Here is a 27,164-nt window from a genome sequence, read left to right on the forward strand (position 1 = left end):
GGCTCCGTGCCCTGCTTTCGCCCGCAGGCACCACCACCCAAACTCCCACTGGCCGTGGTTCCCAACCAATGGGATTGCGGAGCCGGTGCTCAGGGAGGGGACAGTGTGCGGAGCCCCGTGCTCCCCCCACCGCCTAGAGCCTGACCTGCTGGTCTCTTTTTGACCGGGAGTTTCGGTCGAAAACAGGACACCTGGCAACCCTAACTTAGAAAGGATTGCTCAGGAGAGGTTGGACATGACCTGGCTGTGAGGAGGAGGGAGGAAATGGCAGAGTTGGCTATGATGGAAGGGGAAACTTCTGTCGGGAGATTGACATTTCCTCAATTATTCACAGTTCATTAAGTGTTTGGAAACAATTATTGGCCAAAGCAGAATAATAGAATTTAGCCTGAAATCTGGCTACATGCCTCTCTGCAGTGGAATTTAGGCTCATGCCTGTTATTCATTTATTTCCAGTCTGTCTCTTTGTCAAAGTTCTCTGAGTCCAAAGTGTTTCAATGGTATTAAAATATAGGGTTTCATTTTTCTTTCCAATTCTCCCTATTTGTACGTAAGGATGATATTCAGATCACTTGCACCCATGTGCCCCCAAGTGCAGCTTAGCCCAGCACTGGGGAAGGGGGTGGGGGAAGCCAGTGTCCTGCTTTGATTTGAACAATGATCAGGTTTTTGGCATTGAATGTATTTTTTTTCCTTAAACAGAATAGTGTATAAAATTTTTAATTTCAAAAATAAATCCCTTTCTTATCAACTTACTGTCTCACCCTACCTACTATATATTGCATTAGCTTCAAAATAAAGCTCCACTGTAAATGGTGTCATTAATATCTCTTCATTTTTACAGTGCTCTATTAAGAGTCTATTCTAAATTGTATGTAACTCCCACGCTAAAGGCTGGTTACTGAATTTTCTTCTTGCTCTGTGTTTAAATGGGCCATTCCATTTAATTTGTCCTATTTGTGCAAAAGGATGAGGATCAGCATAAACAGAAGATTAACACTAAGTTAATATTTCCTACAGTGGTGCAAAGAAAGTGTTGAATTCCTTGTTGAAAATGTTTGTTCTCTAATGGAAAAAAAAGTCATCTTGAAAATATTTAGTTTAAGCTGTCATTGCCATGGTAATAAAATAGGCTGATGTAATTGATGTAATTGACCAACATTTTCCTGTAAAAGAGTTTTGACTATTTTTAATATCCTCTGGTGTAATTCTCAAAACTTTAGGGTTTTTTTTTTTCCTTTCAAAAACCTCTCCTGTGAGCCAAAGGGTTTTTAAGAGTGGAAATTGTGCAGCAAAAATGCTACAATAGCATCCATTTGAAACATGAAATGCATTCCAGTTATTCAGTAGCAGTTCTTGGATCTTTGAGCATGATCCCACAACATTGTAACCAAAAAGGGTAAAAAAGAGGGAAGTAGGTGGTTTGCATAATAAATTTGCTCAGAGCCTTTTACAATTAAAAACAAAAACAGCCAAAGATCACGTCAGACTGTGTGTAATATACTAGGAGCTCAAAAGGAGTGGAGTGAAATGACTGCATATTTAGAAGTCTTTTATTGTAACGTGTTGTGCTGAGAAATGCTTAGGGGTGTGTGGGCATTTGATTCATGCTGTCCATCCAGGGCTCGGATGTGTGCTGCGATGGAATGTTTGTATTTTAAATGGAACAACCCAGTTAATTGTATGCAGTTTGACAGAGGCTCATTAACATGCAAAAAGAAGAGTGAGTAAAAGCTCATGGTTTATTGAACTCGGGGATGAGAAGAACAGGGGGAAGAAGTTAGTCTAAAAATCCGCCTAATGTGCCTATGAAAGAGAATGTTTGCTACAGGAAGAATAGACCCAATGTCATGACAAGTCTTTCAAGAATCTGGACTCCTTGGATCAGATTCTCAGAGCACGAAGGAGCCGTAAAACCAGCTTAACTGGCTCCCTGGGGATTTGCTGTGATTCTGCTCTTCTTTACCTCAGTAGATCCATTGTGGTTAATGGAATTACATTTACTGTAGAACCAGTGTGAGTGAGAGGAAAATTATAATCCTTTTGTCTGTCTCCTACTGCTCCAGGAGGGAAAGATCACTGAATTATATGGCTCTGCTGAAGTAACACAACACAAAGTAATTTAGCATTAGGTTATCACCATTTTATTGCCATCTGAACACAGCTTTGAATGTCATGGCCTGCCTTTCCTGTCACAAAGAATGTTCCTGTTCTACCTTGGGAAAGGTAACATTGCAACCTACTGCAGAGTGCAGGGTAAGACAAGAGTGAAATGTGGAGGAAATGGCAGAGGAAAGGATTGTCTTCCTAATAACTGCAAGCTGGCAGAGTTGAATAATAAAAAAGCAGACATAGCCCATAACAAACATGAACCAATAATAGTGTTGTTGTGCTTTTCTCCATCTGATACAGTGTCAGGGAGGTATCTGATAGCTTCTGGTTGGGGAGGTGGTGCCAGGGGAGAGGAGATCTGTAGTGGAAGACAGTTACTCCCATAATCTTGGGAGCTCCTGAATACTGCCATTTATGGGCTGGATGTTGGTTGTATTCTGGCCCTTTAGACTACTTATGTGACTCAAAAGGAACAGGAATCAGCTAGCTGAAAGTTCCTCTGGTGCAGGAGAGTTCTCAGTTGGTGTCAAACGAGCACCCGCACACTTCAGCTCTGGAGGGGAAGTGGCTCGAGCATGCTCCAATCTATCTATGTTCTCTGGGTGTACTGTTGTTTAAACATGTAGTCAGCTGACATAAATTAGAGCAGCTCCTAGATTACTCTGATTTATCCAGGGGCTCAGTGCAACACAGCCTCGCCCTGGGAATCAGGGAACTATAAATGATGTCCTGATAGATCCCTTTCTCTGCTGCAGGGCCTATGTTTTTAATGCAATGGAACGTATGGGAGTGGATTAGGTTGCAGGAGATGAAACGGGTGAGGGATCTAATGGGGGTCCTGGTGTGGGGAAAAGATGAAGCTGGGAGAACTGTCAGTTTCTAGAATACTGGAAAGTTTAAAAATAGCAATTGTTTTAATTGCAAGATACCAGCAAACACAAGGGATTAGAACCCAGGATCTTCAGCTCAGTACACCCCACTACCACTATAGCCAAAGGAGGAACCCCTTTAGCTGGCAACAGAAGAGGTCTAGTAGCCTTTGTAGAAAAGACACTAGGGGTGACATGAATATACACCTCTTGCCAATATGTTATATAAGTTTCCTTTGAGGGCAAACTTGTGCCCAGTATATTTGGTCCACAGTTCAAATAGGCAACTTTGCAACACCCCCTGTCACAATTCATCTAATCTTCTTAAGGCATGTATACTATGCTTCCTTGTTCACAAGGTGTTTTAAAAGTATTGCTAATTAATAGTCATACTATACACATGCCACATTTTTATTAACTAGCTTGTGTTTTTTTTCATGGTCACACATTTTATTTTTCAGTAAAGAACACTGATATTTAAATATCCTCAAACCAAACAGTTTCCCAGGTGTTTTTAAAATTTATAATATGGTCTGTCCTTTGAGAGAGATTCTGCTGACCCTGAACTATCTGATTTCTTTGTGCTTATGGATGATGACAGGTTACCTATTTAACAAAGGGGTGGTTTCCGTTCTTTATCCTCTAACATTCCGAGTGTGCTTCCTGGAAACTGATGAGAAGGAGAGACAAAGAAAAAACATTTTCTCATTTCCTCTCTATAGAAAATAAAGTACACTCATTTGTAGTTAATAAACCCTCACCGCTGTTAAAGGTTTTTCTTTTATCAAGTTGCCATCCTAAAAAAGAGTAAAAGGAGGGAGAGACATGAGGGTAGTCTGATACAATAAGCAGCACTGTAGGCTTTTAGCCAGTTTAATTTGCAGGTTGGGCCAGATCCTGCAGCAGAATCTGTGCAGGGGCATCCTTGCATAGAACTGACTGCAGAGGGCTCTGTGAAGGGGCAAAAGTTTCACTTACACATATCCAGTTGCAGGACTGGGGTCAAAAGCTGATACTTGAGGAAGATAGATGGAGGCCTGAATCCAGAAAAAACAGAATAAATGAGCCTGCTCAATTAAGCATGGCCATAAGTCTTCGCAGGATGAGAGTCTTATTAAGTTTACTAGTTTAACAATACCATTAAGTATTAATGCAATTTCATCTGAAAGATTTAATTTAAAACAGGAATAATAATATTTAGCTTTTATATTTATTACCTCCTCTCGAAGACTGTAATGGTGAATATCTTCTTGTTTTAGATGTTTTTAGATAGAACACATTAAATTAATCAGGGGCCATTACTTGTTTGCATTTCTTTCCCCCTGGGATAAAATAAATAAACTTTAAAAATCACAAATTTGCACACCATAGCAAGATTGCAAACCTTATTTTGCAAACAAGTAAAACCTTTTTATGAGTGGTTTTATTTAGCATCACGTGTTACTATAAGTTATGTCAAAAATACGTATTCACATGCAGATGTTTCCTGCTTTCCCAAGATTTCAAAGCAAGCACTTTTCCTTTTGACCTCACTTTTAGTGGTTCATGCATAAGATTGTGTTCTATATATAGGACTATAGGTTGCCTACAAATCACATACTGTTTTCACATATGGAAATAATAATGTTACTTCACAGGTGCAAATTACCAGTTGGAATTCGCTTCAAGGCTAAAGTGTGAAGACAGGCATTGAAATTTTTTCCCAGTGTTGAACACCCTAAAAGGCGTTGCAGACATTACATACCCAAAGATGTTATATATTTAGGAACATTAGCTTGTTTGCATTATGGATGAGTTAAGCCAAGAAGAAAGTCAAGGAAAGTGTGGGCCCCTTGCTGAATGAGAGAGGCAATCTAGTGACAGAGGATATGGAAAAAGCTAATGTACTCAATGCTTTTTTCGCCTCTGTCTTCACGAACAAGGTCAGCTCCCAGACTGCTGCACTGGGCAGCACAGCATGGGGAGGAGGTGACCAGCCCTCTGTGGAGAAAGAAGTGGTTTGGGACTATTTAGAAAAGCTGAACGAGCACAAATCCATGGGGCCGGATGCGCTGCATCCGAGAGTGCTAAAGGAGTTGGCGGATGTGATTGCAGAGCCATTGGCCATTATCTTTTAAAACTTATGGCAATTGGGGGAAGTCCCGGACGACTGGAAAAAGGCTAATGTAGTGCCCATCTTTAAAAAAGGGAAGAAGGAGGATCCTGGGAACTACAGGCCAGTCAGCCTCACCTCAGTCCCTGGAAAAATCATGGAGCAGGTCCTCAAGGAATCAATTCTGAAGCACTTAGAGGAGAGGAAAGTGATCAGGAACAGTCAGCATTGATTCACCAAGGGCAAGTCATGCCTGACTAATCTAATTGCCTTCTATGACGAGATAACTGGCTCTGTGGATGAGGGGAAAGCAGTGGACGTGTTGTTCCTTGACTTTAGCAAAGCTTTTGACACGGTCTCCTACAGTATTCTTACCAGCAAGTTAAAGAAGTATGGGCTGGATGAATGGACTATAAGGTGGATAGAAAGTTGGCTAGATTGTCGGGCTCAACGGGTAGTGATCAATGGCTCCATGTCTAGTTGGCAGCCGGTATCAAGCGGAGTGCCCCAAGGGTCGGTCCTGGGGCTGGTTTTGTTCAATATCTTCATAAATGATCTGGAGGATGGTGTGGATTGCACCCTCAGCAAGTTTGCAGATGACACTAAACTGGGAGGAGAGGTAAATACGCTGGGGGTTAGAAATAGGATACAGAGGGCCCCAGACAAATTAGAGGATTGTGCCAAAAGAAATCTGATGAGGTTCAACAAGGACAAGTGCAGAGTCCTGCACTTAGGATGGAAGAATCCCATGTACCGCTACAGACTGGGGACCGAATGGCTCGGCAGCAGTTCTGCAGAAAAGGACCTAGGGGTTACAGTGGACGAGAAGCTGGATATGAGTCAACAGTGTGCCCTTGTTGCCAAGAAGGCCAATGGCATTTTGGGATGTATATGTAGGGGCATTGCCAGCAGATCGAGGGACGTGATCGTTTCCCTCTATTCGACATTGGTGAGGCCTCATCTGGAGTACTGTGTCCAGTTTTGGGCCCCACACTACAAGAAGGATGTGGAAAAATTGGAAAGAGTCCAGCGGAGGGCAACAAAACTGATTAGGGGACTGGAACACATGACTTATGAGGAGAGGCTGAGGGAACTGGGATTGTTTAGTCTGCGGAAGAGAAGAATGAGGGGGGATTTGATAGCTGCTTTCAACTAGCTGAAAGGGGGTTCCAAAGAGGATGGATGTAGACTGTTCTCTGTGCTAGCAGATGACAGAACGAGGAGTAATGGTCTCAAGTTGCAGTGGAGGAGGTTTAGGTTGGATATTGGGAAAAACTTTTTCACTAGGAGGGTGGTGAAACACTGGAATGCGTTACCTAGGGAGGTGGTGGAATCTCCTTCCTTAGAAGTTTTTAAGATCAGGCTTGACAAAGCCATGGCTGGGATGATTTAGTTGGGGATTGGTCCTGCTTTGAGCAGGGACTCCTGAGGTCCCTTCCAACCCCGATAGTCTATGATTCTAAGCCACAAAATTCAGATTCTGCTCTTGAAAATCCCCAAATTCAGAGGTGTTTGGAACCAAGGATTTGGTTCATTTTGGTCTATTCTAAAGATATTTGCCAAATTTGGACATCTGGAATCAGTTGTGTATTTTGAGATGTTCTCAAGTTCAGAGATAACTAGAAATGATTTTGGTTTGTGTCCATCCCAAGCTAAGCCTGATGAAATTGTGCAATTCTGAAAATCATAATTAGTATATAGAAATAATATCTGCATAATATCTGAGTATCAAAGGCAAGCTGATAGTCGGAGATGTGAGTTTGGTTTGGTGGGTACCATGTATAATACTTACTGTTCTTTGCTTAGTAGGTTCTTTGTTTCAACAAGGAAATGTGTTTGTGTTTTTATTTGCCTTCACTTTCACAAACAGATCAAGGCTGTAGGCTCTGGCATCATTCTGGGTTATGATGAGTTTTCCTCTGATAGATGTCCTCTATTCTCAATTTTCATCCAGCTGCCATCACTTTAATGCCATCTACCCTCTGACTATAAGGGTAGAATTTTCAGTCTCCTTCAAGGGTGTCCCTCTGATCAGCCGTGAAGGGAACATGCTTACATACTCCCCTTTGGAAACCTAGCACATCTCCTCCTTAATATTTCAGCTGAAAATATTAAGCTTTCACAAGACACATAATAATTTACTTGTAGACATACAACTTTAATTGTATGCTAAGATGACTTCTTATTGTTTGCTATACCAGAGAGGGAGAAAGAGAGAAACTAATATTATGGATTTTTTCATTATGCCTGATTTATATTTGTAAGTAGATTTGACTAGCACTGCTAAATGTTGCTTTGTAAGACCATATTGTTTTTCTCACATGCTTTTTGATGACTGTTTTGTCTCTTTCATCCTTACACATTCTAACATGCCATTTTCTCTCTAGTGCTTTTGCTCTCCAGTGCTCACCAGGCTTTCAATTAATTAATCAAAATCTTCTGTCTCCTGTTTATTGTTCTCAAACTTTTTTTTCGAAGACCACTTGAAAATTGCTGAGGGTCTCGGTGGGCCACTTAATGATCTTTCCAAATGTTGTTTGTACTGTTAGTTAACTATTGTAAAGCACTTTGGATAAAAGCACTATATAAAAAACCCATTAATAATAATTTAATTTTTTTTGGTTCTACAAATAAAAGCACACAACTCATATTTTAATATCAGTGGTCTTACCTTTCTAATGCAATGGATGTGCCCTCTCTCCCCCGCCACAGCAGCCCCCGAGCTGGGGCTGGGAGGGAGGGGGTTCTCTCCCCCCCCCAGCAGCCACAGAGCTGAGGCTGGGAAGGAGGGCCATCTCTCCCTGGCAGCCGCAGCCCTGGAGCTGGGGAAAGTCGCCTCTTTCTCTGACCGCCACAGCCCTGCACGTTCCAAATTCCCCCCACCCCCTCTTCTCACCCCACTGCCCCCTCCCACCTACCCCCTATTTCCCCCCCCTCAAGGCCACCACCTCACCTTACATGTGCATCTTCTCCAGGGTCCAGGCACCTAATTAGTGGAGCCACACCTGCCTGGCTTCACTAATTAGGTGGGTGGCCCTTCATTCTCTTGTGTGCGGCCGCCCAGGTGTGCATCTGAGAGGGAACTATCCGTGGACCACCTGAATGGAGCTCGCGGACCACTGGTTTGAAAACTGCTGGTTTAATGAATAAATCTGAAGCCATTTTGCTCTGGCATACATTCTTACTCCAGATAGCTGAAAAATCCATACTATTACTTTACAAAAGAGATACAAGTTATAAGGACCACCAAGAAAGGGAACTCTGAAGAAATGACACCATAGAGGAAAGTTTTTACGTTGTCAAATGTAAAATAATGTAATGTAATGCCATCCTGATATTCTAATTATTATCTTCTATCCTTTTCTATATGTAACCTAGCTTTTTATTTATTTTTTATTTTTTTAGCATGACTCCACAACTGAAGATCTGGTCTTTCTTCCTGAGTGGTTACAGTTAATGTGGAACCTAGCAATGTGCATGAATAGTTCACATTATTCCTTTCCATGTGCGCTATTTTACATTTGTCAATGCTGAATTTCATCAGCATCATGCTGTCCATTTACCTAATGTTGTTAGGTCTCTTTGGAGTTCTTCACAATCTTCTCAAGTAATGGCCATACTAAAAAATGTCCTGTCCTCTGCAGATTTTGCCATCGCACTCTTCACCACTATTCCGGAACCTCACTGAATATATAAATCAATACTGAACCTAATATGGAGTTTTGGGGGACCCAGGCCAACACTTTAGTCCAACTCTTTGTTTCTGTCTCTTAGCCAGTTTCTAATTTAGGACATAACTTCTCCTCTTGTCACTGAACTACTTAGTTTCCATTTATGAGGGAGGTTGTTAAAGACTTTTTGAAAGTCCGTGTGCATTGAATCAATCAGTTATCTTTTTTCCCCCTCAAAGGCTATGAGGATTTTGAGCAATCCCAAAATGCACCAAGTTGTTACTGAAAAGTAGAAAAATATGCAATTATGCTCAGGAAATATGGACAGGGTTGAGGCTTGAACACAGTGTAACACTGTAGTCTTGTGTAATTCTATTGTGTATTATGTCATATTATATATTGTAGTGTGGCTATGAAGAATATGTAAAAGTAACCTGTTTGTAAAAGTAATATATAGCTGATTACTTTCTACTGTAATGCAGGGTTTTATAAGAAAACACAAGTTGAATTACAGCATTTCAGAAGTAATTTCATTTCATGCGGGTTATATGGCATGCAGGTAAAATTTCAAGGCCTTGCTTCAGCAAAATATTTAAGCTTCTGCTTAAATGTTTTGCTGAATCAGAACCTATAACAGTGTAATTATGTGCAGTTTACTGTAGGTTACCTTTACCAAATCAAAGGTTATATCTGTTAAATAATGCACCTCTCCCTGAATTTCACAGGACAGCAACGTGTTTCTGTGACCAGTCTGCTGGTGTGCCATGGGTTATTGTTAGTTGGAACAAATCTGGGTATTATAGTAGCACTACCAGTGCCTCGTTTGCAAGGAATTCCAAAAGTAACGGGTGAGTAAAATTTTTCATATATTTTTGTATGATGGTATGCTGAAGACTGGCTTTTCAGTACATTATTTAGTCAATAAATCAAGTAAGTATGTAAAATTTTATGTATTGTATAGACATGGTTTGAGCTTTTTTATGAGGATTTGTTGATCCTACTTAGTTTTATAGTATATCTGTAACATATTTCTATTATCTTCTGTTATTTTTGCTTTATTAAATCAGCATCCATGACTACAACTGTTGTTGTTCTTTTGAGGCAGAGTAGGATGGAGGTTAGCTCTTCAAGCCATGTATTACGGAGGGGGAAAACCTCTGTGTCTAAGATTGGAACAGCCTTTCCACTGTAAAGAGAAATGTTGTTCTCCTCTACAGTTTTTTGGAAATGTTATATCAGAATGCAAATTGGCATGTGGGTAGGGGAGGAGAGTCAGAGGGGGTGTTTATTTCCAAATTTGGAGAAAAATGGCATACTGGATCTGGAGAGATGGGTATTGAAAGTTCAGTGTTTTTCCTGACTGGTTATTTTTGTGACCTGATCGCTGCATAACATTGAGTCCTTGAAATGTAAAATTTGACTTATTGGTTAGCTTTTGACAACTATAGCATTTGGGGGCCTGCTGAAGAGACAAGATACCTTATTTTGGGAGCTATTCATTTCTGAGATAGGAACCTCAGAACTCTGCCAACATTTTGGAAACATTTCAGTTCTGCTCTTCACTATCATAACAAAGCAAGGTTCAAAAAAGTGTGCTGGATGTGACATATGTGAAGCTACAGTTTGGTTTCAGAACTTCACCTAAAATTTCTGAGTTGTGGAGGGAAGCAGGCAGACCTTATAAGCCAAGCAACTTATATCTAGTTTCCATAATAGTCTTTTTTAAACCAAAACTCCTGTAACTTTACAAAAATAAAAACAAGATTGAGTACTATTCAGAAAAATAACAATATCAATAACTTAAGAGAAAACAACATTGTGCTTTTTAATGGCAAACCTAAAAAAATTAATGTTTAGGAGAAACTTTAAAAATAGATGGATTGTATGGAAATCATAGTTAAAGTCATGCAAAAAAATCTTTAACTCTTAACCTCCCATTTCCACTTTGGTTACTTTCTCTGAACTATATATTCTTAAATTTATTTTTGGATTGAGACTTTTTCTATAGGCATTAAGAGGTCCAAAGCTCCAAGCATATTAAATTTGGAGAAGATATACTTTTATAGTTTGCAGGTTGAGTATCGGGAATGTGAATCTCAGAACACTGATTTTTATAATTGCTTCACTTCATATGTGTGTCTCTAATAGCAATAGTGATAGTTTCTCATTACACCTTTGCACTTACTATATAAGCGATTCTCTGGGGAAATGCGCTTTACAATCTGGTTGACCCTGGCAGCTCCGGTCAGCACCACTGACCAGGCCATTAAAAGTCTGGTCGGCAGCACAGCGGGGCTAAGGCAGGCTCCTTGCCTGCCCTGGCTTTGCTCAGTGCCCGGAAACAGCCAGCATTTCCTTGCAGCCCCTAGGTGCAGGGGCGATCAGGGAAGCTCCGCACGATGCCCCTGCCCCAAGCGCCAGCTCCGCAGCTTCCCATTGGCCGGGAACTGCAGCCAACAAGAGCTGCAGGGACGGTGCCTGCGGGCGCGGGCAGCGCACACTGCACAGAGCCACCTGACCACGCCTCCACCTAGGGGCCAGATCTGGACATGCCGGCCGCTTCCAGAAGCAGCGCGGAGCTGGGGCAGGCAGGGAACCTGCCTTAGCCCCACTGCACTGCCGACCAGGAGCCACCTGAGATAAGCGCCGCCCGGCTGGAGATCGTGCCCCAAACCCCTCCCGCACCTCAACCCCCTGCCCCAATCCAGAGCCCCCTCCTGCACCCTGAAAACCTCACCCGAGAACCCGCACCCCCAGCTGGAGTCCTCACCCTCTCCTGCACGCCAACCCCCTGCCCAGCCCAGTGAAAATGAGTGTGGGTGGGGGAGAGCGAGCAACTGGGGGGGGGGGGGGGGCTAGAATGAGTGGGTGGGGCCTCAGAGAAGGGGCGGGGCAGGGGCGGGGCAAGGGTGTTCAGTTTTTGTGCAATTAGAGAGGTGGCAACTCTAGCTTTACAGAGTATGATTTCTAAAGCGCACCAACATGGTGTGCATTAATTAGTCCACGTGCTGCTGCACATTCAGTGTTCCATATTGCGCTTTAACGTAGCGCTGTTTGAAATGGTACTGTGTTAAAGCACACTCGGGAGCCTTTACTGCGCGTCAGCAGCAGAGGTGCTGGAACAATTTGTATAGTGGGGGTGCTGAGAGCCATTGAACCAAACTGTAAACCTCGTATATAATGGAAACCACTTCAAGCCGGGGTGCAGCAGCACCCCCAGCACTCCTAGTTCCAGCATGTATGCTCAGTAGGGTCTACATCAGTGGTTTTCAAACTTTTGTACTGGTGACCCCTTTCACATAGCAAGCCTCTGAGTGTGACCCCTCTTATCAATTAAACACACTTTTTAATATATTTAATACCATTATAAATGCTGGAGGCAAAGCAGAGTTTGGGGTGGAGGTTGACAGCTCGTGACCCCCCATGTAATAACTGCGCAACCGCCTGAGAGGTCCTGACCCCCAGTTTGAGAACCCCTGGTCTACATGGACCAATTAATGCCCAACGCATTAGTGTGCTCTAGAAATCACGCCCCTGTGGAATGTATTACCTCACTGTGTGGTAATACGTTCCTAAGCCCTAAGTGATAGAATTTCAGGATCACAGCTTAACGATATGTCTAGACATGGGAGATAATGCAAAGCTTTTTGATGCATGTCTGGTAACTCGCAGTATGCAAGTCGTACCAATAGCATGCACATGGGACACCTGTTCTGATTTCAGCTTGCATCAGGTGAACACATGGCGATGGTTTGCAGTGAACTGAGGGAGTAGAGTTCTCAGGGGTATCCCATGGTCCTTTGCTTCATGGCTGAGAAATGTGCATCATGGGATTGTTTTTGCTGTGAATTGTCGGATACATAGTGGAAGCCAGACAGGTTCAATTTTTTTTAAAAGCCCATGTTTCCACTGTCTCTGCCCCATGCTTCCTTTCTGGGCATGCTAGTGCCTTTTTCCAATTGCTTTCTGCCAGCATGGACCCAGAGATGCATTATGCTGGCAAATGCAAATAAATGGAGGCTATTTGGGCTGTATTACAGCATTAAAAGCCAGCTGCATTCGGCACTGGACTTTTTCTGCTGCACCACCGAGCAGATGGTGCAGGTCCATGAGGATATTTAATGCCAGCATTGGCAGCTCCCCCAGCTGCAGGAGAACACAGTGAAGCTGTTGCAGCAGGATGAGGGCACTGACACTGAGCAGTTGGAGCTAGGGAACCAGTTCCTGCATCAGCTACATAGACTGCAGCACCATTTCTGGGCCCAGCAAATCAGCATGGATTGGTGGGAGAGGATCATTCTGCAGACCTGGGATGACCAGCAGAGGTGAGAGAACTTCAGGATGGGGAGAGCTACCTTTTTTGAGAGCTGTGACGAACTGATGCCAGAGCTAGAGTGACAGCATACCAACATGCGCTGCCTCACACCCATAGAGGAGCTGGTTGCCTTTGCTATCTGAAAGTTGGCCATCCCATAACGTTACCAGTTTGTAACCAATCAGTTTGGCATGGGGAGATCAACTGTTGGGGCCATTCTCATGCAGCTCTGCTATGTTGTTGATAAGATGCTGTCTAACTGGGTCACAAAGCTGGATAATGCTCAGGAGATTATTGATGGGTTTGTAGGCATGGGACTGTATTGGGGCCATTAATGGAACCTATGCTGAACATTGGACCCCTACCAGGGTGCAGAATTTATAACAGAAGGGGGTATTTTTCTCTGCTGCTCCAAGGGCTGGTTGACTGCCATGGCAGGTGTACAGACATAAATGAAGGGTGGTCTGAAAGGGTCCATGATGTGAGGATCTTTCGGAACTCAGTTCTCTTTACATTAACGGAGAAAGGACTATTTGCCCCCAGGAACACTGTGGACATTAATGGTGTGGAGATTGGTCAGGTTATTCTGAGGGATCCAGTTTACCCTTTGATGCCCTGGCCAAGGAAGCCACACACAGGCCACTTGGACAGAAAGAGAGAACATTTCAGCTCCCGCCTGAGTAGTTGCAGAATGGTGGTCGAGCATGCATTTGGCTGTTTGAAAGGCAGATGGTGCTTCTTATGGAATTGTTTGGAAGCATCAGATAAAGTCCCAACTGTTATAGCTGGGTGCTGTGTTCTCCCCAGTATTTGAGAGACCGAGCAGGAAAGCCTTAGTGATGAGCAGGAGACTGAGGTGCAGAGACTTGCTCGGTGGTTTGAGCAGCCAGTAAAGCATCCCATCGAGAATGTTAACCTCTGGGGAATATTGTCAGGGATGCCTATTGTTTGTGTTTTGAGTCTCGTGCTTGTACATGTGTAGGTGGACATCCGGCTGCTAATCCATGGAGGCGGGGTTGGGATAGTCTGTGAGCGGTGTAATAGTGTTTATGGGTGGTGGAAGCGGGGCATTGCCCATATACCTTTGTAAAACTGTATGAATTACTTTAGCTTTATTTAGCTAATTGTACGTGTTACATGCAGTGATGAGTCATAATGGACCAAAATTGATTTCAAATGGTTTTTATTATGAAACAACAGTAACAAAGCCAAAAATCAAGTTTTCATTGAACTAGTGGATAAATAACCATACATTTAATCTGAAAATACATTTACCAAAATAATCTACTGACTCACCAAAAAAAGAAACCCTTTAAATAAAACATTAGTGTGAACCAAACTGAAAGTGCAACAGTGCAAAGAGTTTAGAAATAACAAGGCTGAAGGTGGGGGTCTTAAAGTTACAGGTGCATATAGGACCCCTCTGCTTCTTCATGTACACGGAGGTACTGCGGTACATGGCTCAAAATTGTCAAGTGCATTGGAGGGCTCAAAAGTGCTGGGCTCCCAGAAGCCAGTGTTCTCGGTAAGCAGATGTTGTGCCTGAAAGAGGAATGGTCTCTAGTACGTGCACTGTGTGGGTACAGAGGAGAGGAGTCGCTTCTAGTTTCCGTAGCCAGTATTGTCCAGAGACTGAAGGATGCAGCTGGGTCCTGGTTTATGGAACTGCAGGACCTGCTGACCTAGCAGGAGCATGTTTTGTAGGAGAGGCCTCTGGCTCAGGATAGCGTCCATGAGTTGTCTCTGCATCTCCCTGTCTTTTTCCATGCTGTCCCTGGTCATGGCAATGCCGTCCTTGTCTCCAGCCACACTTCTCTTGGCCACTGCCATACCCTGCTGGGAGAGCTCCATTTCTTTCGCCCTTGGGGTCATCACATACTGTCTCCACCTCTCAGCCAGTTTGGTTTTTCTCTAAGAGTCTGCCATAAGTTCTCCAAACATTTCCTCCCAAGTCTGCCTGTTTCACCCCCTCAGGTTGGCCAGCCTCTCAGCAGTAGATGGAGGCCCTGTCCCTGACAGTCTGACTGTTGCAAGCACTGTGGCTGTGGGCGTGTGAACAAAAACCAGTTGCTTATTGTTCCTATTCCAGACAAGCCATGATCATATTTTTTTAGTATGCATATGTGACTTCACCTCCCTGAGACTCTCCCAGTCTTGGGGGATCCTCAGAGATGGTTAGTGGGGTCTTAGAGTGACCAGATACCCTGATATTAGAGGCTTTGTCTTATACATGCGACTATACCTGCACCTGAAAAAAAAAAGTCTCAATTTTTCATACTTGCTATGTGGTCGCTCTGTCTGTGTGTGAGGAAGCACTGGAGCAATTGAGATATCTGTCTGCTGTGTGTGCTATTTGCCGCTGTGCCTTAGCAAGTTGGGGTGTAGGATGGGTTGGAATAATGCTGCTGGTTTTGTTTTGCAGTTTTGTTTGTGTATTTGAGGCACTTCTGTGGTGTCGGAGGGATTGGGCAATAGTGGGACCAAACCAGATAGTGATTCACATTAGACTGTCCTGATTCATAATAATGTCACATTGGGGCGGGTGCCACAAAGGCAGAGAATGGTCTTATTCAAAAAGGAAAAGGGCAAACCAGTGAGAGATACTCTGTGAAGTTATTCACCAGGATGATCCCCCAGGAGTGCTGCAGGAGTGGAAGGGGCTTGTGAGCTATAAGGGGGTGTGCAAGCTGTTCCCTATAATGTGCAAACCAAAATTGAGGAATTCCTTGCTCTTAAGTTCCGCTTTATATCCCCTGCAGAGAAAAATAGATAAATTCCTGCAATGATTGTCAGCTAGAATGTGTGTTACAGGACATTTAAACGTCAGCAGGAAACAGTACTGTTTGTACTTTTACCAGTCATGCAGTATCCATGTCTACCTCATGTAAACTATGAACACTAACCAAACTTCTTTTCCTGTAACCACTGTCTCAATAAACTGTTGCTTTTTTCACAAATGAATGTTGTTATTTGAATGTGCCACAGGAGAGGAGTGGGCTAGAGGTGGATTCTGCAGCATGCTACTGGTGCCATTTTGGGGTGGAGATCAGGATGCGGGGTGGGGGTGTGCCAGGCAGGACAGAGGAGGGAAGGGGAAAGGAAAATAGGCAGATGGGCAAGTGCCCTCTGTGCCATGGCCCTGAAAATGGTCGATAGTTGTGGCTTTAGCATGAGACAGGCTGATTATAAAATGGTGGCTGCTTCACCCAGGCAGACATGTATGTGGGGGGCAAACGGGCAGCATGGACTGATGGAAAGAGGGTGGGACGTGGGGTCTGGATATCTGGAAGGGCTCCTAACTCACATCTGCTACAGCGGCTGCAGCGATGGGTCATCCCAAACAGAAGGTAGAATGATAGTATAGCATAATAAATAAATAAATAATAAATTGTAAAGCCTGGGTTTCTGGCTAGGACTCAAACTCGGCATATGCCGGGCAGTAGTCAGAGTACACTGCAGCAGGGCATGACTGCGGCTGGTGTTCCAGCTGATCTGCATCAGGGTCCTGGGTCTCAAAAAGGATCCTGGTTCTCAGGGGACAGCTCCTCTCCAGCATCTTCCCACTCAACCTTTACTGGACCTTGCTGGTCATCCTCAAGGTGGGGGAGATTGCGGCCAGTGGGCTCCACATGGTGTCTTGAAAGGGTTGTGCTATACTTATGTAGAATCCTATCCAGTTTATCATAAAATGGACAGGTCACATGGCTCCTGTCAGATTGCCTCCTTCTGTCCCTCATTTCAATTTACTTACTCTTGAATGGCTTGCTCTTTATCCAGCATGGGTCAGCATCTCAGGCATGACACCTTGTGGACATCTGCTTGGCAATGTCCACAGAAAGGTCTTTATTCTTCTGGCTGGCCACAAAAGCGGCATACACTGAGGCTTCTCCCCAGATAGTGATGAGATCCAGGGTCTCAGCACATCTCCAAGCAGCTGTGCAAGGCATGTTGTTGGGCTTCTGGAGTGCAATCGCAGTTGTATGGCAGAATATTGAAACACTCAATAACGGGGGGGCGGAATGGACATGCAAATTGGCAAATTCTGGCTCTGTGTCAGCTTTTAAAGAAGGGGTGGGGGGGATGACCTGGGAACTTGACACCAGAGCGTGGGAAGGCACACAGGTGAACAGATAGATCAGTAATTGTCGACCCACAAGGCACAGTGGGATAACCATTGGAAGCATGGAGAAAGTGGTGTGCAGCAATTGCATCCACATAAACAATATAGACCACACTAATTCAATTTGCAGCAAATCCCAGAGTTAGCAGCAAATCTGGAGTTAGTGCATGGTGATGATCTACATCAGTGTATGCAACCATTTTCAAACTGAATCAGCTGGGTTTGATCTTCTTTAAAAGCCTTGTGTAGATATGTTAACTCTGTTTCTCTTTACAGCTTACTGATCTGAGATACATCCACCTGTGTCTATTTGGAATCTTGATTTACTATATATGCATTTGTCACAGATTGACATAATCTATCTTTGGGTATCTCACAGCATTCTCTCATTCCAAATTATGCCTGGTTCTTCCTGGGGCCAGTGATCTGGTCTGAGGTACAGGCACATCTCATGGTCACATCCCTCCACCCAGGTGGGAGTGTGTATGGCAGAATGTTGCATCTTTTCTCCCCTCTGTAGAAAGATCCACATATATTCAAGTTATTAAAGATCTTCTGAATTTAGCCCTAACAGTTTGCTTTTTGTGCCATCTTTTGACTGACAGTTTAAATCCTTCTTTTCTCCTCCAATGTCCCACAGCCTAAATCCTTTTTAAAAAAATTAAATTGATATTGTTCATTCATCATTTGTCCTATGAATGCACCACTGCAACTAGAGATCAGTGCTTAAGGGCAAATCCTACCCCCTCCTCTGTGGGTGTAAAGTGCACTCCACTCCTGCACTGGAATTGATGTGTTTATACTATTCAAGAGGGGAGGAGTAGGATTAACTGAAAACCTTTCATTTTGTTGTGGAGTCTTGGAGAAAGTATGTAACGTTAAGGTAGTGACAATGCCAGTTAAAACAAGTCAGCTGAGGATTTCTCTATTCTTGCTGTTGTGAAAACAGAGTACAAAAGTATGAACTAAATGTCAGCTTACTCTGCATGTCCTGCTTTTAGCAGATTTCTGTTCTAACCCGAATGCATCTTCAATGTACTGTAGATTTTTTTGTAAATTATTCCATGTTTCAGTTCAGTAAATATATGAAAAGCCTGTTACGTGCTGTGTTTCTTTTGACAGGGTTATGCAAGTCTATCTGAAATGATTTGTTGTGAGAATGAGGTAGTTGAGGTGTAAAACAGTGATCCAAAATGAGTGAGATTAATATTACATAATCTTTTCTTTTTCCTTTGGCTTCAGGAAGGGGAATGGTATCCTATCATGCACATAATGGCCCAGTCAAATTCCTCGTAATGGTCACAGCTGTAAACAAGAAAAACAAAAGCAAGTCCAGAAACAGCCTGCCTCCTAACTCCGAATCTAAAGAAGATGACCAGAAAAATGTCTTGCACAATGACAGACCAAGCTCTTCCCTAAGTAACACTCAGGACACTGCAGTGTGGCTAGGCGGTTCAGTAGGATCCATTGCACAAAGAAGTGACATGTCTTCATCTTCTGGGTCCCTAACATTGTCTCATGGATCAAATTCCCTAGAACGTAGGCCGGAGGACAGCACCATTTATGAGCTCTTGAAGGATCAAAACATCTCACTTAAAAATAAAAGGCAGCGATCCAGGAAAACGAAAGCAAGTTCAGTATTAGTCATCTCTGGAGGACAAGGACATAGAAGGGTGAACAAGAAGTCCAAGCCGCAGCGACAGGATGAACTGGTATCTTCTGTGATGGTTTGGCAGATTCCGCTATTAAACATCTAAGTGACTAAAACCATGTTAAATGGTGACTTTTTACAAAGTCATTCGATTTCATTCCTAAACTCTAAATTTGTTACGATGGTTTGTCTTTTAACGGGATTTCTGATGTAATCTTACTACAGTGAATGCCAAGGATCAAACCCTGCAGCCATTATTCATATGAGCAGTCCTGTTTAATTCAATGGGATTGATCACTTGGGTAAGGGCTGCAAGATAGATTCCTAACCTATTTAGAACATCCTACCTTATTACAATATTGAAAATATTTAGCTGCTGCTGAGGGCTCTGCTAGTTAAAATATTGGGGATATATCAGACCCTTTTAAATGGTTTTAGAATCTCCACTTTATTTATATTCAAGTTTATATCTGTCATTATTATGATCTGTAGCACTTAGGAGAGGCAGGGAAGATATACCATTTCACATGCTGTTTTTTGCTTTCTTAAGTCAGCACTTTTTTCAAAAGTGATTCTTGCATGTACTGTACATTTTAACAAAGTAGCAAATATTTTGAGCAATAAATATACTAATAAAGGGTAACAGGTTAATTCAGTAATCACTATATAATATAATTCCACAAGAAAGTGTATGGCTTCGACCAAAAAACTTAACAGTCAGATAGGCTAATTGTTTTGTATCTTTCAAAGCAAAAAATACGTTGTTAATTTCTAATGCTCAATATTATTAAAAAAGAATGTTGGAGGGGGAAAAAAGTGTGTTAACAGCACTGGAAGATGTGATATCTATCTGTGTTGTTTACCTTTACTCTTTAGTGGAGGCCCTTGCACATGATGATTTGGAACAAACAGAAAATACACTACAGGTTGAAGATACAAAACAGATGTGCATTCTGGTTAACTTCTTGGTGCCAGTGCTGGCCGTGCATTCTGTTTCTGGCAATGGGGTGTACTTCTAGCATCTAGGGTATGTTAAAAATGCTAGTTTTAACAATACATAAATTTGCATTCTGTAATGGCAGTGAAGCAATTAAAACATGAAGCGGTACATGGTTACACAGTGAGTAATGCAGGGAATAAATACTGAGCATAAATTCATCTGAATATATCAATATCTACAGGAAGCACACATACTAATGCAGGCATTCATCTGAAATCAATGAATGTGCACTTTAGGCATGACTACAGGCTAAAATCCACTACGTAATGTCGGTACATAGAAGGGCGCTCTAGTGCTCATCTGCAAGCAGCAGGGACATGGCCATCTCTCAGCAGTAGTCACCCCTCCTAAGCCTACCAGAATTTCAGATGAATAGCTTCTTTTCCTAAAATGAATGCCGTACTGTAAAGACAGAGTCAGATTCTCTGCTGCACCCAGTCTTTGCTGATGGTCATAGGGCAGGGAGGGTTCAAATGGATTAGCTGGGGGCTTCTCTAGACTACATCAGCTGGTAACTAACCCCAAGGGACTGTCCACCAGCTGAGAATGTCTGGATCTTTGGCCACCTGCCCGTCCACCCTTCTGGCATATCCTGTCTCATCCACTTCCATGTCCAGGGCCAGCGTGGAAGAGAACTATTCTGGGGGAATTCTCAACTGGAAAGATCCAGGCATTTTCCAGCCAGTTTATGCCACTCCGATAGTGGCAAGGGGCCAAATTGCAAAAGAGAACCTGACCATATATTCTCATTTATCAAGTAGAATTCTATGTTGCCTCATTAAGTTAGAGTGCAGTGGGAATTTTATTAGAATTTAGGGTGCTATATGTCAAATTACTTTAAGGGAGGGCGTAGCCACCTCATTGGGTGTGACAATGAAACAAAGCCTCCAATTCAGAAAAGGACTGTACTGAAGCATGTTTATCTTGAATATGGATGCTTTCCGGAACTGGGGTCTAACTAGGGGATAGCCTGAGTACTAGAAAACATAAGAGGCCATGTAAATCTATGCCTATCAAGCTTCATTTGGATGTAGTAAACTCTACAGTGCATGACCATCAGCAGAATGTAAGCATAAAATATGAGCAAAACATTTCCTAAAGCAGAATAAATGCCAAATGTTTGCATTGGCTAGAATCAAGTACACAACATAGGGTTTTGATTACCTAAATAAAGTACATATACTTTGGGACTATTTTTATTCCAGCTTGGAAAAAAAGGTTTCCACATATTTCAAATGACGTCCATCACCTCTGATGTAAACTGCTTAATCTCACTAGTTAGATCTGTGTGGGCAGACCCTTGTGCCAGCGCAGAATCCCACTGACTTCAGTGGAATTCTCCACAAGCATAATGATCCACCTGTGCAAATCTGATGCAGGGTGAGGGCCTAAATTCTTATTCCATGCCCATCGCCAAGGTATCTGATTCTTTCAGTTGGGTGTTGTCCCTTGCTTATTTTATTAAAGTATTAAATTGTGATTAAAATTTAACTTCAGGATAAAAAACAAATGTTGACAGGCTTTTATTCATAAACTATATGTAACCCTTGTCCTTCTGCTTCTCCGCAAAGAGAAGAAACCAGTTCTGATTCTGCCTGGTGTCCATGTTTGGAATTCCATTGCCAAGCATGCATGGCATGAAGGATTGCACCCGCTGTTACACAGCTCTTTATTATTGGTAACAGTGGGCTGAGTCCACAAGCCCCCGCCATGTTGAACTGGAATTCCATGCCTGGAAGATTTCCAGGATCCGCCACCACAACTACACAACTATATATTTTAACATTTTAGGAGACAACCCCCTTATATTCTAGCCAAAATATACTTTTCTTTTGTTTATAAACAGTAGAGACACAGCACAGTCATGCTCCTATGAAAGTCAATGGGAGTTTTGCTCCTGACTTCGATAGTAACAGGACTGGGCCCATGATTTATCTTTCTTTAATTATAACTTTTTGCAACTAAGCACTATATAAGTATTACTAGGCTATGAGGCAGAGAGAAGCTTTTACAGCATGTTATAAAACTATACATCAAAGTTCTAGCCAGTGACCAAACTGTATGTCCAATGTGCTTTGTGATATACTGCTAACTTGTATTACGTTAACACCAAATGCAAGCCAAAGGTACTTTTACAGTCGATAAGAAAACTTAATAGATACATTTGACTGTGTTGCTAGGTAGGTCAGATTTGGCATCTAATGTCACTTTAAGAGATGGAAAAAACTTAAGAGGAAAGGGGAAATAGTGTAACCACTACAATACATTACATGTTATGTTTTTAACAAATAATATCTATGTTCTAATGTGAGCCATAACTGTGTATTTATGTCCAAAGTAAACTCAGCAAAATGTTTAATTACAAAAAAAAACTGTGAATAAAAAAAATTAAACTTCAAAAATATATTTCTTTGTTAATCATTTTACCAATGGAAAACCTGAGGGCTACAATTTGTGGTGTACAGAAATATACATCAAGAAGAATGTGCATTCTTTTCAAATGGATATATGGAGGGGAAAGTAGAACATATACCTAAAAGACCAAAGAGATTATTTTTGAATGTATTCCAGCTCTAGGAATCTAGTCCCCACCAAATACATTTTCTCTGGATGCCAGATACTGAAGGCCCCGTGGGCTTTCAAAACTTGGCACAGTGTGTCTGGACCCTAATGCTGATCCACAGTAAAATTTCCACCACACTGTCCCCATGGAATAAAATGTCCAAGTCTGTAGAGCATTTGTGACAGAGCATAAAAAGTGAAATCCATTAATGAGGGAAATGAGCATGGGGAGAGAGTCAATTCATGTTAATACAGGAAATGAGTTTTCAGAGGCTGCCTGATAATTCTATTGCAGTTAATCAGCCCTAAATGGTAGATAGAGGAGTTCATGATCAGGGCTGGATTAACGCAGGGGCTTTAGGGGCTGCAGCAGGTTAAGGGGGCTTTAGGAGGCTCAGGCTAAGGGGAGCCCCGGCGCAGCAGGGCTCAGGCAGGCTGCCTGCATGCTGTGGCCCCATGCTGCTCCCGGAAGCGGCCAGCTGCTGGCACGTCTCTGCAGCCCCTGGTGGGGTGAGGGAGGTGGCTCCGTGTGCTGCTCCCGCCCCCAGCACCGTCCCCGCAGCTTCCCCATTGGCCGGGAACCATCCAACGGGAACTTTGGGGGCAGCACTTGCGGGCACGGGCAGCGCATAGAGACACGTCCCCCTCACCACAGGGGCGTGCAGAGATGTGCCAGCAGCTGGCCACTTCTGTGAGCGACGTGGGGCCATGGCATGCAGGCAGCCTGCCTGAGCCCTGCTGAGCTGCTGGCTGGGAGCCGCCTGTGCTAAGCACCTCCCAGCCGGAGCCTGAACCTCGCACCACCCTCCTGCACCCCAACCCCCTGCCCCAGGTCAGAATCTCCTCCTGCACCCAAACTCCTTCCCAGACCCTGCACCCCAACTCCCTGCCCCAGGTCTGAATCCACTCCTGCACCAAACTCCCTCCCAGAGCCTGCATCCCTCACCCTCCCCTGCACCCCAACACTCTGCCCTAGCCTGGAGTCCCCTCCTGCACCCAAACTCCCTCCCAGAAAGAAACTAATATAACAGCTGTTCTAAGTTAAGAAGTAGGCTATTTTGAATTAACTTAACTATATTCTACATGCTTTAAGACTGAAATGTAACCACAGAATGGCTTCATGTTAATTAAAAGGCAAGTTTAGTATAGCGTTAATAGCCTCGATGCCATAATTGTGATCATTTTGTTTTAAATTAGGAAAAAGACTTGTATACAGGGGCCCCACAAAATCTAATCGCCCCCGGACCCACAGGAGAGTTCATCTGGCCCTGTTCATGATTATAGTATTTAGATTCAGCCATGAGGCTTGCATCTAGCATGCATAACTTTGTGGTACCTGGGACTGAGCCTAAGAGACTTAGTCCCTTTTGTCTGTATGTGCACTACCATGAACAAATAATAAATAATACTACAATGAGCTATTGATTCTTTGCCACAATGAATTATAACTAAAGCTTATCTTTTCATTATTGTTATACTATTCTCTTTGCAGTTGTGACAGTGCTGAGCTTTTTTCTTACTTGCTTTTCCCTCCTCTCTCTCCAAGGGCTGTAGGTATCACTGATAGTTTTCTGTGTACATTTTCCTATCATTGCTATTGTTACAGTAGAAACAATAGACCCCAAACAAAATCAGGGCCCAGTAGTGATACGCACCATAGATACACATAGCAAGAGACAGACTCTGTTCCTAAGAGTTTTCAACTGTAGACATATGTGACCGTGGGCAAGTCCTTTATTCTATCTTTGTCTCAATGCCCCATATATCTACAGTTGTAAACTCATTGTAGATGGGGCACGGAGACACAGAAAGAATAAGAGATTTGCCCATGGTCACATAAGAAGTCTGTAGCAGAGCACAAAATTGAACCACATCTTCTGAGCCCTATTCACAAGACCATTGTTCCTTTCTTCCCTTCCAATCTGGTTTTCTTTTCTTAAATGAACACACTACTGTGAGCAAAGTGCATTTGGGTGTATGCAAAGTACACATAGGTTTGAAACGGACAGTTAATTCAAATGCTGTACAAGAATTAGTTTGAATTGCAGCATGTGACTTTGTCTATGGCATTGATTCAGTGTTTATATGGAGCTTTACATGTTCAGTACATTTGTATAATGCCACCCCAGTGAGGGAGGTATGTTAGTATTATCTTTGTTTTACAGATGAAGAACCCGAGTTACCAAGAGCTTAAATTACTTACCCAAAGCTACACAGTGTGTCAGACAGTGAATGCAGATTAAAACCCAGGCCTGACTCCCGGGTCCATGATTAGCCCTCTAGACCAAGCTGCCTACATGGCTGTAAAAGTACCTCACCTTCCCAGGCATCATGTAGATTCTGTTTCTAAAACTCGACCTGACTGTTGATAGGAGCTTAAGATAGTGTACATCACCTAGGGTCTGAGGAACCCGGGCATCTTATGCCATAGCACAAAATGCTAGCATTAAGTCACTTCATCATCCATGATTAGGAGTTTTCAGCAGCTGTACTGGTTAATCCTGCCTCCCTCAAATGTGAAACACGTATCTGTGATCAGTTTGTCCGCTATTTGATGCGAGAGAACTAGCTTGAGATCTTCAGGTGGCTTCAGTTTCTTCTGCTCCCTCTTATTTAGACTTGCTGAATATAGCATTTTCTTCAAAGGCGTGCTTAGCAACCAGAGAACTGCCTCTGCCAGCAATATCCTCCTTTCACTTCTTGTCTTGTCCCTTGGAGGCTAGCTAGCTAGTGTTTTTGGTACCCAACAGGAGGAGAAAATCAAAATACTGTAATGATGGCAATGAAATTCAGGCCTCAGATTAAGGCATCTCAGTACTGACTAGGCATCTGAAGTCTTAATAACTGACTCCATTTCGAAATCAACAAGGTGGACGCACACACACACACACAAAATCCAAGAGGGATTGGAATTGTTCAATTCTGAGCATAAATTCAATCTAGTTGGTATTACTGAAACCTAGTGGGATGATTCCCAAGCTTAGAATGTTAAAATTAATGGTTGCAACCTATTTAGAAAGGATTGAGTGGGCAAAAGGGGAGGGGGAGTGGCTCTCTCTCTCTCAAAAACGTCAAATGCCATCAAAAACGCCATTACCTGTTTCTGAATCACTGATAGCTAAGAAGGAAATTATCTTGAAATCATATGGGTCAATATGCTAACAGATAAAGCACAAGATAGGGTGTTGGTGTCTACTACAAACCACCAAATCACACTAGGGAACAGGTTGACCTATCTATAAAGTGTAGGGGGGGAAAGCTCTGTGATCGTGGGGGATGTCAATTTGGATGACCTACGCTGGAGACCTCTTGCTGCTGTTACTAAAACATCCCTGGACTTTCTAAATATTATACATGATGAATTCCTAGCTCAAAAAGTTGCGTACAACACAGGGGAATTTGATATTAGCTCTTGTCTTGACAGATAAAAAGGAACTGATCACAGAACTAAAAGTTTTAATGATCATTTAGGTACAAGTGATTATGGCTTGATCACATTTATAATATGAAAATACAGTCAAGTCCAGACCAGTAATATATATACTTGGTGCTTTAAAAGGTCCAATTTCACAAAGCTGAAAACAATTATGAGCCAAAACACCTGAGAGGAAGAATTTAATCCAAAAAATGTGAGTAATAACTGGGAGTTTTTAAAGAACATTTTATTAGATGCTGTGATAGAGTGCTGGGCAACAGCAGCTGTACCAGCACTCTGATCACTGGACCACCAATTAAATCAGCCCAGAGTTAACCGGAGGGGCAATGTTGTGCCTGACTGATAGATTGGGGATAGACTGAAGAGATTTTTTTTTAAAATAAAAAAAAAAAGTTATCTTTATTCTTCATTTTAAACTAGTATGCTAATCAATTACACGAATAATTTCATTGCATTACCTCTTTCTCAAGGAATTCTCTACCTTTTGCCATGAGCTAATGTCACCGATAACAAGAGGAGTTTTTTTGTTTTTTTAGCAGATAGACTGAAGAGATACAAGGCTAACAAATCTATTACCCCAGAAAGCTGAAAGGCACAGGGAAGAAGTGCTTGGAGGAGGCAGGCTTTTGTGATTCAGAGCCAGAACCAGGAGAGATTTCTCAGAGAGAAGATATGGGCTGTCTCCCCCATCCTTGGCAGAGAGAGATAGGAAGTGTATGCTATTGTAAATACTGAGCAGCACAAGATTGTAAAGGTGGTGGGGAGAACACTATAAATAAATTACACAAGGTGTTTGAGAAAGAGACGGTCTCTGAGGAGTCTGAGGCTAGAAAAGAGACAGGAGTTGGATGCAGCCCTGTCTCATTTGCCCTAAAAGCCACAATCCAGAAAGAAAGCCACAGTGGTTTAAAAAATGACCTTGTTTAAAGAGGAAGTTTATTTAAAAAACATCTATTTAAAAAAAAAACCCAAAAAAAAAAAAACCAAAAAACACCACCCTAACAAATGGAAAAAAGGGGAAGTTGATAATAATGAATATAAATCAGAAGTTAAGAATTGTAGAACATTGATAAGGGAAGTAAAGGAACATATGGAGAAATGTCTCTGACCAGCAGAGTTAAGGACAATAAGTAAGCATTTTTAAGTATATTAGGAACAAACAAACAAACCAAAAATCCTAACAATGGCATTGGTCCATTACTAAATAAAAATTGTAGAATTATCAATAATAATGCAGAAAAGGTATATGTGTTCAATAAATATTTGTGTATTTGGAGGGAAAAGATGATGTGATATGCACTAGTATCTCAGGATACTGTTCAACAGCAACTAATAA

General features: G+C 42.5%; 1 protein-coding gene across 1 annotated transcript in view; it reads left to right on the forward strand.

Annotated features, from left to right (window-relative positions):
* ARHGEF10 (Rho guanine nucleotide exchange factor 10) overlaps positions 1-20,328 on the forward strand; it is a 176,930-nt gene extending 156,602 nt beyond the window's left edge. The window contains exons 28-29 of the mRNA XM_074947778.1: positions 9,470-9,592; positions 18,422-20,328. Of these exons, the coding sequence (XP_074803879.1) occupies positions 9,470-9,592; positions 18,422-18,936 (638 nt within the window). The 3' untranslated portion in view covers positions 18,937-20,328. The remainder of the gene's footprint in view (positions 1-9,469; positions 9,593-18,421) is intronic.
* Positions 20,329-27,164: the final 6,836 nt, after the last annotated feature.

The sequence above is a fragment of the Natator depressus genome, chromosome 3, assembly GCF_965152275.1.
Source record: "Natator depressus isolate rNatDep1 chromosome 3, rNatDep2.hap1, whole genome shotgun sequence".
In the NCBI taxonomy this organism is placed as follows: domain Eukaryota; kingdom Metazoa; phylum Chordata; order Testudines; family Cheloniidae; genus Natator; species Natator depressus.